This window comes from Larus michahellis, chromosome 12, assembly GCF_964199755.1.
Source record: "Larus michahellis chromosome 12, bLarMic1.1, whole genome shotgun sequence".
NCBI classification, from domain to species: Eukaryota; Metazoa; Chordata; class Aves; order Charadriiformes; family Laridae; genus Larus; species Larus michahellis.
In genome coordinates, this window is record NC_133907.1 from 14,946,921 (window position 1) to 14,960,464 (window position 13,544).

Here is a 13,544-nt window from a genome sequence, read left to right on the forward strand (position 1 = left end):
AAGGTAGATCTGATTAATGGCATGCAGCATGCTCCCCCCGCACCAGGGATTATTCCCTCCCTGTCTTAAAAGCAAGTAAGGAGCCGTGGTGGTTGTGCATGGATCAGAGCAGTTACGTCTCGGCTACTCAAAGTCAAACCTCCCAGGTGCTTTATTTTGGGAGAGGGCTTTGCATCCTTTCTCGCTTCTGGAGTCCGTGACCCCAGACAAAAATAAATACCATCTAACTGTTCCTGCCCTGGGTTATTTCTGGCAGCATCGCCAAGTAACTGAATTTCAGAGGGCTGTGAGTGTGTGTGTGTGTGTACGTATATATAAAACAGTAGATCTCAGTAAGATAATCAATTATATGCAAGAGGAAACCAGAACTTTTTCCATTGGTTTTATCAGATATTGTGGTCAGTCGAGGCAATTCAAAGCAGCTCAGAACCCTATTGCATTCATTCTTGCTATAATCACTCCATCTCTGTTTACCATATTCAGTTAAAGTGGCTTGTTTGCTACATCCGCTCTGCTGCCAAAATAACCTCATTTACTCTTGCAAACGGCTTCTGTTGCTGCTGCTGTAGTGTTCCTGCATTGCAAATATATTCTTGGCCGCAGCACTGAGGTTTGGATATATTGTTCTTTGAATCCTGCCGTGGAGTTGATTGGTTGGCATTCTCATTCACTTTCAAATACCATTTGAATGACAGGGGTGGGTTTGGTTTGGGTTGGGTTTGGGTTTTTTTTTTGTTTTGTTTTGTTTTTTTTTTTTTGGAAGCATGGGCTTTGCTTTCGCCTGCTGCGGAGCTGAACAGCCTCTGAGCTTGGGGCTGCTTCGGTGGGGTGTTGGTGCTTTGTTGTGTTCTTTTTTTGTGGTTGCTGCCGTTTTTGTTGTTTCTGCAAAATTCCGTCTTCAAACAGAAGAATCTGTTAAAAATACTCAAGTCGCTGCTTAATGGAAAGTTGGACCCAAAGGTGGCAGGAGTCTGCGAGGACTGTGGCAGCGTATGGAGAGGAAGGGTTTGCCTGCAATCCCTGCGACCATGAATAACCCGCAGCCAGCGAGCAGCCTCGGCTCTGTGGGGCTCTGGCGCTCAGCTCCTTTCCTCCTGCCCCTTGTCCTTCCTGTTGTCAGGTGTGTCCAACCCTGTTGCCATGGCTTGATTTGCTGCAAGGTGTTGGGGCGAAGCTGGAAGAGCTGTCGCAGTTCGGGAAAGTGGGAGGAGGAGAAGGAAACCTAGTCAAAATGGCCAAAACCTGGTTTTTTGCCTTGCATCTTCATAGAGTCATAGAATGGTTAGAGTTGGAAGGGACCTTAAAGACCATCCAGTTCCACCCCCCTGCCCTGGGCAGGGACACCCCCCACCAGACCGGGTTGCTCCAAGCCCCGTCCAACCTGGCCTTGAACCCCTCCACGGATGGGGCAGCCACAGATTCTCTGGGCAACCTGGGACAGTGTCTCACCACCCTCACAGCACAGAATTTCTTCCTAATATCTCATCTAAATCTCCCCTCTTTCAGTTTAAAACTGTTACCCCTTGTCCTATGGCTCCCCTCCCTGATCAAGAGTCCCTCCCCAGCTTTCCTGGAGCCCCTTTAGGTACTGGGAGGCTGCTATAAGGTCTCCCCGGAGCCTCTTCTTCTCCAGGCTGAAGAACCCCAACTCTCTCAGCCTGTCCTCACAGCAGAGGGGCTCCAGCCCTCCTGTCTCTTCGCTGTGGCTCAGCCCTTGCTCCTCACCCTGGCAGGCTGCAGGAGCCTGGCCAAGCATCACCCAGCCCTGTGGCCATCAGTGCCGGTGCTGGATGTGTCCGAGGAGGAAGCAGCAGTTAACGACCTTCCCTCTTGGCCCCTTGACCTTGGCAATAGTGGTGTGCGGAGGTCTGTCCTGTCCCACAGGCTGGAGCTGCCGTGGAGCTGGTGCTTCAGTGAACAGCTTTGGCAGGGCTGTGACCTGCACCATCCCTTTTGAAGGAATATATTTCTGCTGCTGGTTACTTCATTGGTGGTGGATGATGCTAAGACAAAGGACAACACAATACACCCAGCTTTTCTCCTCATCTTTTGTGCGTTGTTGGTGCAACCACAATTGCCTTGTCCTGACTGTAGAAACCGAAATGACATGCAGCAGCTCCCTGGTCCCTGAGGACCGTGTGCTTCTCCGTGGCCTGTCACCGCACCCGGGATGGGGGGAGCAGCCGGTGCTGAGCACCAGGAGGCTGGACCTCTTGGTGAGATTTCACGTCTCCTTGCTGGCCACCTGGATTTGCTCCCCTCCCTCCCAGCCACACTTGTCCCCCATGGTTGAGGCAGTTGAGGTGCACCATTGCTTGGTGGAAAGGAAGAGCTTTGTCTCTCCTTGAAGCTCAGGAAAGAGCGGTGGAAACAAAGCCCCCAGAACAAGCCAAAGCGCGGATGGGTTTATAGTGCTTACGAGTTTCTCATGCTTCTTGGCTCAGAATGTGATTTTAGTGCCCTGAAATGAACCGTCTTGAAAACACTGTGGGGTTTTTTTTGGTTGTCTAGGTGGGGGGAGCGAAACTTCTCATATGTATAAACCTAAAGCCAGAGGTGAAATTGTCCCCTTTTATTTTCTTATAAGTACTGTCTTCTGCTTTGAGATAAATAAGTATTTTTTTTTTTTGCCCTGGCATGCTGTGAAATTCTGCTTTCGGTGATCAAAGCCTTGATTTGTTTCACTCTGAATCGCGCCTCTGACCCAGCCCCGAGTGGGAGCTGCGTCTGCATTACAAAACTTGTTATTTGGAGATACGGAACCGAAATGGCAGGACATGATTTTGTTTGCGGAGGGTTTCTCCTTCCAGGGGGCGTGCGTGCTTTCCTCCTCGCAGGAGCATCGTGAAATGTCTTGTCTGTGCTGGAAATGAGGGCGATTGTCCCTGTTTTGCATGTGAGGAAACCAGTAGCCTGTAAATGAGCCTGATTCAGGCGAGGTTAGAGCAGTTTTTCCCTGTGCGCTGGGGGTCCCATCACCGCGCTTTCCCAGGGGAGCACGGGAACAGGCCCAGCGCTGGGGACTCGCATCCCTGCATCGAGCCATTTGCCAAAATTAATGATTTTGTATGCCATCATCAGGTATTTTCCACCTCCTTCTGTGGCAAAACAGGGTCTTTTCCATTTTTCTTCCATGAAATAGCTCCATGTGTCAAATGCCCTCTCTTGCCCCAGGGCCTTGGTTTCCCTTTTTTCCACCCTTGTTTTCCCATCTCTCCCCTCTGAGAAGCGGGTGAGCGGAGCTGAATTCAGCACCTGAAGCAAGCGTGTGCTGACAATTGGGATAACAACATTACGGTATTTTCTCTATTATTTTCTGACCTGTTATTTTTGCACTCTATCATTTTGATATCACCGTGCTTTCAGTAGAGGTTTGCATGGGGCGGTTGACGTGTTAGTTGGTCTTATCGCTTAATGTTCGGTTAATTTAAACCCTGCTAAAGTCTAGAAGGATTTCAAACCGCTCTTTCCTGCATGTTCTGTTCCGCTTTTGTCAGCGCGAGGTTTCTCCTGCTCTGATGTTGCCTTCTGCTTGGCTAGGTGTCTCTGAAATTCCCAAGATTTCCTCATTTATATTTAACCTAAATAACGGTCTTTTCATCTACAAACTTTGTTTCACGACGCAGCCTAGTTTCCAGGTCATTAATAAAGATATTAAGCAACAGGAGACCTGGTTAAATACTTCTGTTGGTGTGTTGTTAATTATTTCCATCTTGAAAAGCGAGTCGTGTGCTTAGTGTTGTCATGGCCCTCCACAGCGTCGGGTCTGCACACAGCGTCACCCACATCTAAACCCCGGTTTGGTTAAACCGAAGCACAGAGCTCAGTATGGGAACTCTTCACGCAGTTGAGATCAATCTTACATGAATTTCATCTGAAGTCAGTTCCTCACAGAACAACTGTACTTAAATGAAATTTCAGTTGAGAGTGTCCACGCCAGTGGAAGCTGGTGCAAAGAAAATGGACCTTTGTTGAAATGGGTTGAACCTCGAATGGAGGTAGCTTCCAAGATCTACATCCTTCTTTGTAGAGAGCTCTGAGAAGAAACCTTGGAAAGCGTTAACACGCCTGAGCAGATGGTTGTTCCCTAACCCATGGTGGCTGAGGGCGAGCTGTGGGAGAAGTGCCATTTCCCCTCGGAAAGCATGGGGACATGGGGATATCTTACACATCCTTTGGGGCTGGTTTGTTGGCACCAGTCTTCCTCGCCCTATGATAAGGCTTAAGTTGTCCCGATTTGCAGGTTTGCTTTGAGTCTCTCCTAGGGACAGATGTAGCATTTACCAACCTGGAGCTCTCCTGCAGAGCAGCTGATTTTGCTGGTGATTTTGTACCTGTGACAGTTTATAGGTTCCTTTGGGACTGTTGGGCAATAACGTTCCTAGGTTTCGACTTCTAGCAACAGGACACTGCTTTACCTTTGTCTGGCAGCTGAAAGAGCCAATGTCTTAATCCTCGTGTACTGCAGACTGAATAATTGCTGAGTTTAGAGGAAAATAATTAAATACACTTGGGTGTCGTGCTGGGGCCGGGGGCTGTTGGGTGCAGGCAGGGGTTGGTGGGCAGCAAGTCCCAGGCTGCTCTGAGACCCAAGACATCGGTGGATGGATGGATGGATGGATGGATGGATGGATGGATGGATGGATGGATGGAGCAAAATGGTGGTTCTGTGCTGCCAGCAGTAAATATCTCCACGCAAACTGAAACTACAGCCCCGGCAAGCAGGAAAGGTAAACGTGATTTGCACATAAAGTGTTTGCATGGGGGTTGTCTGCGTCAGCACTCGCGGTGTCTTTCAGATCTGACCATGTTGCATGTTATTTCCGCTATGCCTTGCAAAGAGTTATATATATATTTTTACACTTAATATATTAATACACCGTTTTTCAAGAAATACAAACTATGAGCTTTCTGCTCTTTGAGAGATTGATTATGTTTTCTTTAAAGGAACCACACTTGTTTTCCTTCCCAATGAGCACACAACTGTTCCGTCCTGCCCCGCTTACCGACTGGAGAAGCTGATTAATTCTTCTGGTTTTGTAGACAGCAGTGAAACGTGGTCTGGTGATACATAACCACCCTGCAGCCTCACTGGGCTGAGTTATCTGGCACAATGGAGCCTATAATTAGCAGGTGGAGAAGATGCTGCACAGGTAGCGTGAGAGGATTGCAGAGGGACAGGTTGCAGGGCAACCAATGGAAACAAGAGATTATGGCCAGGCAGTAAAAAAAATTAAGTGTTTTCATCTCTCCAGGATGCTTAAATCTTTATAATGCAAACTCAAATAAAGAAAACCTTCCTTGATGTGATGGAGTTTAACCGAAGTGGAGTCTGCGGCTGTTGTACCACGTAGCATGTGGCACTGGCATAATTCCTGCTGCTCCCTGCGGGTTCAGAACAAGGAGGATTCTTTCTCTTAAAAGTTATGAAAGATTTGAAAATGAAAAAAAAAAATCACATCTTTTATAGAGGTGCAACTGAAATATAAATGAAACATATCCACTGGAGGGCCTGAAATCTTGGCATGACTTCCAGAATTGGGATGCAGAGTATTTGGTGGAAATCACTTTCCCATATTAAATGCTTTTGGAAGAAGCATAAGAGAATAATCTTGTTTGCTGGTAAATGTGATTTTTTTGGGTGTCTGACCTAGGCATCGTGAGGACCTGAGTAGAGTTTCCCAGTGTCTGTAAATTCATGGTTCAAAAAGGTCTTGCAAGGCATCAAAGCTGAATTTGAGTATCCTTTCATTAAAACCCTGGGTCTAGAGGTGTAATGTCGTGATGCGTTTCCACAGCACGTCCTTCCCTGCTGCAGAAGGACCACATCAACCCTTGCAGGACTTCAAGCAGCTCGGCTGGGGAAGCCTGTGAGGTGGTACCTCGTGTGCCCTCGGTGGGCATCACAAGGATTTGGGGGGCAGCAGGACTTGGTGCAGCTCTGCTGGTCTTATCCATCGGCGTCGTCCTATCTCTACATTTACACGCTCGCTGGGTGGCATGCATAAGGAGGTCCCTCTCCTCCCACACTGCTATGGCAAGGAAGGAAAACCAGCTTTTCCTACCCATGTCTTGACGTTGTGGGCAGCTTCTTGCCCAAGATGATGCTTCATGGCGACACTGTGCAGATCACTGCTGCTTTGTTGGCTCTTTGGTTGGTGTCTTCAGGCTTCCTGATCTGGATGTGCCTGTGGAGGAACATTCCTGATCCTTTGTGGCTCAGGAAAAAATTGCAACCAAGGAAGAGGCATATGCTGCTGTTTGTGCCCTGTGCAAGTGCATCTGACCACCCTGGCTGTCCTGGGTTTGACCAGCAGCTAAGAATGAGTCTCCAAAATGAGAGCATGAGCTCTTTGCAGAAGGGTCTGTCCCTTGGTGCGGTGCCTGGTGTAGTCCTTCTGGTGCCTGGCTGGGCTGGGGCAGTGCCATGAACACATCAGTTATGGGACAGTGGCTGCTGCTTGGCCCAGCTGGTGCAAACGGGGTGGACAGTGGGACCACGTAGCCAGCTCCTCAGGCTTTTCATGGTTACCTGGCCTTACAGCCTGTATTTGAAGGTGTTGGCTGCAAGTGTGCTTGGGGCCAGGATCCATGCCAGGGCTGAAAGCGTGGTGAGCTGGAGGGAAACCGGCTGTGGGTCAGTGCACAGCACCCCTCAAGTGTGCCGGTGGGGAGCGCATCGTGAGAGGGAGGGATGCTTGCAAGGACCCGGCCCTGGAGTCACTTTGCTTCCACTTTGGTTCTTCAGATGATGTTTGCTCCTCTGTGGGAGGCCGAGGATAAAGCTGCTCCGACCACCAGACCCACACAAAGATGGGAAGCGATACTCCATAATACCTCTCACAACCGTTCCTTTAACAGGCATTGCCTGGATTATGTGCAAGAATTAATAAATATTAAACTGGATTAAAGAAAACCCTTTGGTGTCAGGAATCACGACTGCCTGCCGGAGCAGGAGGCGATTGTAGCCGTCGCCACCGCGGTGCATCTCTGTGCGTCCCAGCGGGCCGAGCATGAGCTTTTCCTCCTCTTGCGAAGTCCCTGTTGGACCCTTCGGGGCCATTCTGGTGGCAGCTCCGGTGTCACCGCCGCACCCATGGCTTTGCAGGAGGGATGCAGGGTGCTGGAGCATGAGGATCTCCAGACCCGCTGATGTTTTCCTTTGCTTTGGCAGTGCAGCTGCGCTGATTAGTGGGCTGCACCCATATAAATAAGAAGGGCCAGGCCGTCGGGGTTCCCACCCCATGGCAAAGCCAGCAGCAGGCCAGTCTGGGGGAATTTCGACAGCTGTGGAAGGGGGAGCACAGCCATAAATCCCGCGTGATTTGAGGGGAAAGGCTGTGGGAGAAAGATGGGAACTTGCCTTGTCAGGGCAGCTTTTACATTTTCCATTTTCCCTTCGTCAGCACGAGCTAATGTTGAACCGGGCAAAGGCTTCCCTGCCAGAAGGAGCCAAGCGAGACCTTATTTGTGAATATATGAATAGCAGTTTTGTAAATAGTGCATCTGAATTTATGAATGATCTGACACCGACAGGTTGAAACGAACTCTGTAATTTCATTGTGTTAGATTTAGTAGGTCAGACATATACATGCCAAGTCAAAATGACCCAGAAAACCTTTCTAGGTCAAACTATTGCTTGAAAAGTTGTCTCTTTTGACGGCAAGGGCGTAAGACTTCATGCTTACTCTGACACATATTCCTTCTAACAGTGTAACATGAGTCTTCGGGACATGGCAGGGAATTTGTCATCTACACCGAGAAGAGAAAAAGAAACGTATAGAAGGGGGATACTCATTTCTTAATGTAACTATGCCTTTTCTGGCTACCTCTCCTGTCCTAAGATGGTATATTGAATTCCCAGCCGGCAGGATTTTAGGCTAGAAGTTGCGACGCGGATCGTACTAACACCTGGCTGTGCTAAAACCTGCCAGCAACTCCTGGGTCCGGCAGCAACCAGCACCTGCAGGCTACCTTTGGAGCCCTAACCCTTCATTAGAAGGGAAATTATCTCTCCGAAGGAGCTTTTTCTCCCCTAAAGAGACACGGGGGAGGCTGATGAGGTGGCACGTGATGGCTCTCTTCACCAGAGAGATGGGATGGGGCAGAGCTCTGCTAACCTGGCACTCACAGGGGTGGGTGTACTCGGAAGGACCAAGGCTGGAAGGACCCAGGACCTTCATGTTGTTGTCCTGCAGTTTACGCCTGTTCTATTAACGCTGCTGCACTCTGAGCAGATGCAGCTTTTGTGCTGTTAGAAGGAAGCCTGAACTTCTAAAAAAAGCTTGGCTGCTCGTGAGGGCTACTTCTTATTTCCCAGGGCAAACATAACCGTATTGTTTTGGATGGACCGAAACGTTTTTGTCCCAAGGTCCTTGTGGCGATGCTGTGCGATGTGGCTGGAGGAGGACGTAGGGTTGGTGTTGGGCTGGAGCCCAGCGGTGAGGCAGGACACACGCAGATGCTGGGCTGAGATGGCGGCATCCTTGGAGGTACCCAAGCAGGAATCCCACATCCCAGCCACCTCCACATGCTGTTGGCACACCATGCCACGCTTTCCTCCCTGGGAAGGGTGGCCGTGCCCTGTTTGGCATCCAACGCCCTGGGTTTCCCCCCTGTTCCCCTCCGCCTGCCCAAGCTGGGCATGGTTCACCCCATGGGCGGGTACCGGGAGCATCCCGGCTGCTTCTGCCCGCATCCCGCGGTGCTGCCCTGCCGGCCTTCCCACCAGAGCGGCACAACCCAAACTCCACAGGTTGCAAATCGTTTGTTGAGCCCAGCAGGGACCTACTTGAAAGTAGCTTTTGCCATCCCAGAAAAAGTGGGTAATGGGAGGCTGCGGTGCCTTCTGAACAATTACAGCTCACAGCAGTCCAAATGAAAATGTTTGTTGAAAACAACATGTGCATAATTAAGGCTTAATGAGCCCTTGTCTGTTTGGAATCTGCAATTAGATTTATAATAGAAAATACTAGCAAATGCCAAATAGCTTTAAAAGAAGCTGAGATAAAAGATAATTTTGCTGCAAATCTATAGTAATACTGTAATTCAATGAGCTGGAAGTGGTGCAGAGAAAGACTGTAAAAGCTTTGGACAAGTTTGTATTGTGCGTGTTTATCTTATCTGCCCATTTCCCTATCTGTAAAGCTGTCAGTCTTGCTTTTAACTGCTTGGAAAAAGGCAGGACTTCGCTAAAATGGGGAAAACTCCCTTTGTTTATTTTTATCTAAGTCGTTAATTAGTCGGGCAATTTTTCTGGCTGCTTTTTCTCTTCCTCATCAACATGCTTTGAACTTCTTGTTAGGGTTAATAATAGTAATAAAAATAATAATAATAGTAATAATAATATCTCTATTCAATTATTTACAGCGAGGCGGGGGCATAATAATAACCAGAGGTGCCTCTTCCTGATTAGTTTCATTAATTTTAATGAGTTTTCAACTGTCTTTTTAAGACATTGAGAATTTTCAGCGCTAAGGTGTATATTTTAACAAGTAAACCTGAGGCCAGCTTGGCCACAGTAAACACCAACTACCTTCTCGCCCTGATGAAAAACAGTTACGCGTCAGTAAAATTTGCTGGAAAGATTAATAAGGTGAGTGGAGCGAGGTCAAAAACAGAAAAGCAAAGAGCTGAAATTAAAAGTGCTTGGGAGGGATGGTGGTTTTTTCCTTTGATAGCCAGGAGTTGAGGTCGGGTATGAAGTTTTGGGTAGGATGCTAGTAGGGAGGTGAGGCCAGGGCGATGCAGTGGCGGGACATTGTGTTCACAACCCCCTGGAAACGCAGCCTGGTAGTTCCGTTTGACAAACCTAACTCAGCACTTCGTAAAACAGGACGTACGAGGATGTGGTAATGCTGCCCGTGGAGATACCTTTCCCATGCGATTTTACTGCCCTGTGTGAAATGTCACTGAGCTTCGCCTTTCTGTAAACCCATGGTTTTGCATGCCTTGCGTCTGCGCGGCGGGCGGTTGCCGCACCGCTGCTGCCTTCCCAGCTTCGCGCCTGCGACGTGAGCCGGGGGCTGTCTCCCTGCAGCCCTTCAGCCCTCGTCTTCCAGTAAAATTGCTTTTTCTGCGGAGGTCAGGATTTTTAGGGCTTTTGGGGTGTTTTCCTGTTGTGGCTTGCAAAAACCCGTAACAATTTATTGTCGTTTAGACAATGATTCTATCACCCAATGACCCCTCCCCACACGGAAAAGGGAATTGGGGAAAGCAAGGAAACACAAGGGTTGAAATATAAATAGATTTAATAGGACAAGACTAAATAATTAACAATAATACTAAAGAACCAGTATTAATCCCGATACTAATATAAGATATACAAGAATTATACTCAGCCAATTATATCAGTAGGAAGCTGGTAGAATTGTCCCTGCAGTGGACAGTAAATGGCGGACACTGAGCGCAATGGCTTTGGGAGGAAGCGAAGGGCTCAGGGCTCTGGTACTGGGGCAAGGAGTTTCTCTGGACCACCACCATCAAGGGAGAGAGAAACTACGCAGCAAGCTTTCTAATTTATATAGAACGTGACGTTCATGGTATGAAATAATCCTGTTGGCAGCCTGGGTCAAATGCCCAGGCCTCGCTCCTCCTCATCCCTGCACCTGGCAAGGCTTGGAAACACCGACACCTTGCATCCCACAGAGCCCAGCTGGCTATGAAGTAAGTATTTTCACAAATTCAGACACTAGAGTCTTCCAAAAGTGGAGTTTTCCCCGGCATTAGAAGAGAAATTAGTCCTGTGTCGCTCGGCCCAGGACATTTCCCCAAATGGCTTGCTGGGCTTGCAGCCCCAGAGGCAGGGCCTGGCTGCGTGGCCCCTGTCTCCCTGGCCCCACAAAAATGTCTTAACAGCGAATCTTCTGGTGATGAAAATCTTGAGTTGCTCCTTTGCTTCCATCGCTGGAGGCGATGGGGTGGTGGCTGGGGAAAGGGGTGGTAGATGGGAGCTGTGGTGGCAGGGGGGTCCCCTGGGTGCAGCCCACACTGCTGGAGCGGTTTGTGGGGCTCGTTGCTCTTTATTTAGGAGGATAATTGCAATTTTTTTGTTAAAAGGCAGCGTCATCAGCATAGTCAAAAGGAGGCCCGTGTGCTGGGGACGATGCTCTTTCTGGCAGAGTAGGGATCTGAAATCTGGCCACCTTCAAGCCTACTTTCATCTGTCATCAAGACTTTCACCTGAGAAATGAGGAGGTTTGGGTAAACTCCAGTCTCAGCACAGGGGTTCGGGCTCCCCGGCGCATCCTTCCCACGGCATGACCGAGCGTGCCGGGGTGAGCTCACCATTGTCCCGTGTACGTCAAAATACACGTTGAGGTTGTGAGCGGTGCCTGTTGGTTCGGTTGTGTGGGGTTAGAAAGAATAACGGGGTCATGATGCTGGTGGGGTAAAAGCCAGCTCGCTGATATGGGGAGCTGTGTGCTGCAATAATAGAATTATTCTTTATTATTGGTTTACATTGGACCTTCCCGACTCTCACTAAGGTTAGGATCTAGTTAGACGATATAAAAACTCTTTTAGAAGGTGCACATGCAGTCTATGATTTAAATAAAACAGGGCCAAATAAGAGAGGGGAAAATGCCGGGCGCTATACAGCTGTATGAAAAGTGGGCAGTGAAGATACTCCCAGACTTCCAGGACCTAATTTCAGAGATTACCTTCCCATTATCCTTCAGGTTAGGGTTGTTTGGGTTTTTTTTGTCTTTAAAGGGAGATCTCATGTTTCATTAGGTTGTTTTTTCTTTCTTTTTTAAACCTTGAACGTGTCCAAAGGTCTAAGACAAAACTGTGAAATGGATTGTACTTTGTCAGCCCATTTTTTCGCAAGTCATACTATGCGCCGCTGCAGGAGTTATTTGCATACACAGTTGAGCACAGAACCACAGAAGGCAGGTTTTCAGCGGTGCCAAGTTGGAAACTGTTCTCTTAATGACTAGCGTCGAAGCTCTCTGATTTTAATTTTTTTCCCCTCCTGACTAGCTGGTTTTGCATAACGCTTCCCATTCTCACCAACGTCTGGAAAATCGATTATTCTTTGCAACAGAAGGAAAAAAAAAAAAAACATGATCTTGAATTCCGGGGGGTGCAGCGATGTGCTTTTGCTCTCATTAGTGAGGCAAAGCTTCAAATGATGGAGGTGTTCAGCGAAGCACCCGGCTGGTGAACAATGTGTGCTCTGGGCTGGGCTTCAGACGGGCTTTGCTGAAGGAACAGTGGCTGGAGAGAGAGTTAAACTTATTATTTTTCTTCTTGAATGGTGATTGAGTAGCACCCGTGATTTTTGTGAGTTACTGGAGTGAGTTAGGAGATATTTGGGAGCCAGGTTGTTAACCTGTAGAGCTGTCAACAAGGCGTCGGGATCAGGATACATTTAAGACCATAATACATGGTCTTAAAAAGTCAATAGCTTTAAGCAGTCTTTGCATGGCTCCTCTGACAGCTCTCCTCTGCTCTGCCACGTGCACCTCTGTGCTTATTTATTTATTTACTTTGCAGTTGAGAAAAGATAAATAGAGATTTCCAAAATTATTCCCCTGCCGCGGATGCTCGTAAGCGCAGCGACTGCTGGCGCGGGGCCGCGGTGGCAGCAGCTCTGGGGTTCCCAGCTCACGCCTGGGAATTGCTTTTATTATTTCTTTTATTATCTATCACTTTGATTCCATCCGGGCTGTTTGCTCCCAGCCCCGCTCTGGGCTGTGGCTCCAACCAAACACGGCAGGGTCCCTGCTCGCTCCCTGGGGCAGGGCCTCAGAATTATAGGATGGGAAAACTTTCTGGCTTCAGGTTTCTTTCTTCCCGAGCCTTCCTTTGCTTCCTCGGCTGTTTTGGTGCGGGTGGCCGCGGGTGGCCCCTCTCCAGTGATGCCTCTGGTTGCACCAAGGGCTACTGTTCTCCTATCGAAATCGGCATCTCCACGACAGACTTCCAGAGCAGAGCCGCGCTGGCAGCTGCTTCTGAGGCAGACAGGTAGAAGCTCTATTTTTATCTCAACCCTGAGGTTTTATCTTGCAAAAAAACAATGTTTCTAGGTGCCTTTGACGCTGGCACCATTCCTTGCTCGGAGCCTCCGCAGCTTCTTTTAGATCTTTGTACATTTTCTGCCTCTCTTAAGTTTCCTGTGAATTACAAGCGTTACCGGTGAAGCAGGCAACACGGTTAAGTCTCATTATCGCTCACTGTGTTTGTTTCAGACTGTCTACACACCAGCCCAGTGCCAGGAAAAATGCTGCATTCATTTACCTTCCTCCCTCCCCAGCAACATGCAGGGCCCCGGTAGAGCCTTCAGCTCCCCAGATTCCTCAGCTGCTGATGGCAGAAGGAGCAGCTTAGCAAGGGCCCGGGATTTATTATTTTTTTTTTTGCAGATAAACTCCTCGAGCACCTGCGTAAGCGTGATAAACAACGCCGGATGTGCTTGTTGTTTGGTTTCGAAAAGGAAGTGATGTGCATGCCCGAGCCTTGCAGCTCCATCAGCGCGATGGTATCTTTGCAAAACAAAGAGCGTTGAGCACGGTCAGGGCTGGGCTGGAGAGGTCCCGGGT

General features: G+C 48.7%; 1 protein-coding gene across 5 annotated transcripts in view; it reads left to right on the forward strand.

Moving 5' to 3' along the window:
- The window catches only part of TOX2 (TOX high mobility group box family member 2), a 155,318-nt gene that overhangs the window by 40,406 nt on the left and 101,368 nt on the right, over positions 1-13,544 (forward strand). Inside the window, exon 1 of one of the 5 annotated variants that reach the window (XM_074605334.1) lies at positions 13,376-13,483. The exons of the other annotated variants lie outside the window; for them this stretch is intronic. Coding sequence (XP_074461435.1) covers positions 13,412-13,483 — 72 coding nt within the window. The 5' untranslated portion in view covers positions 13,376-13,411. Of the gene's footprint in view, positions 1-13,375; positions 13,484-13,544 lie in introns of those variants that run through there. 5 annotated transcript variants of the gene reach the window in all.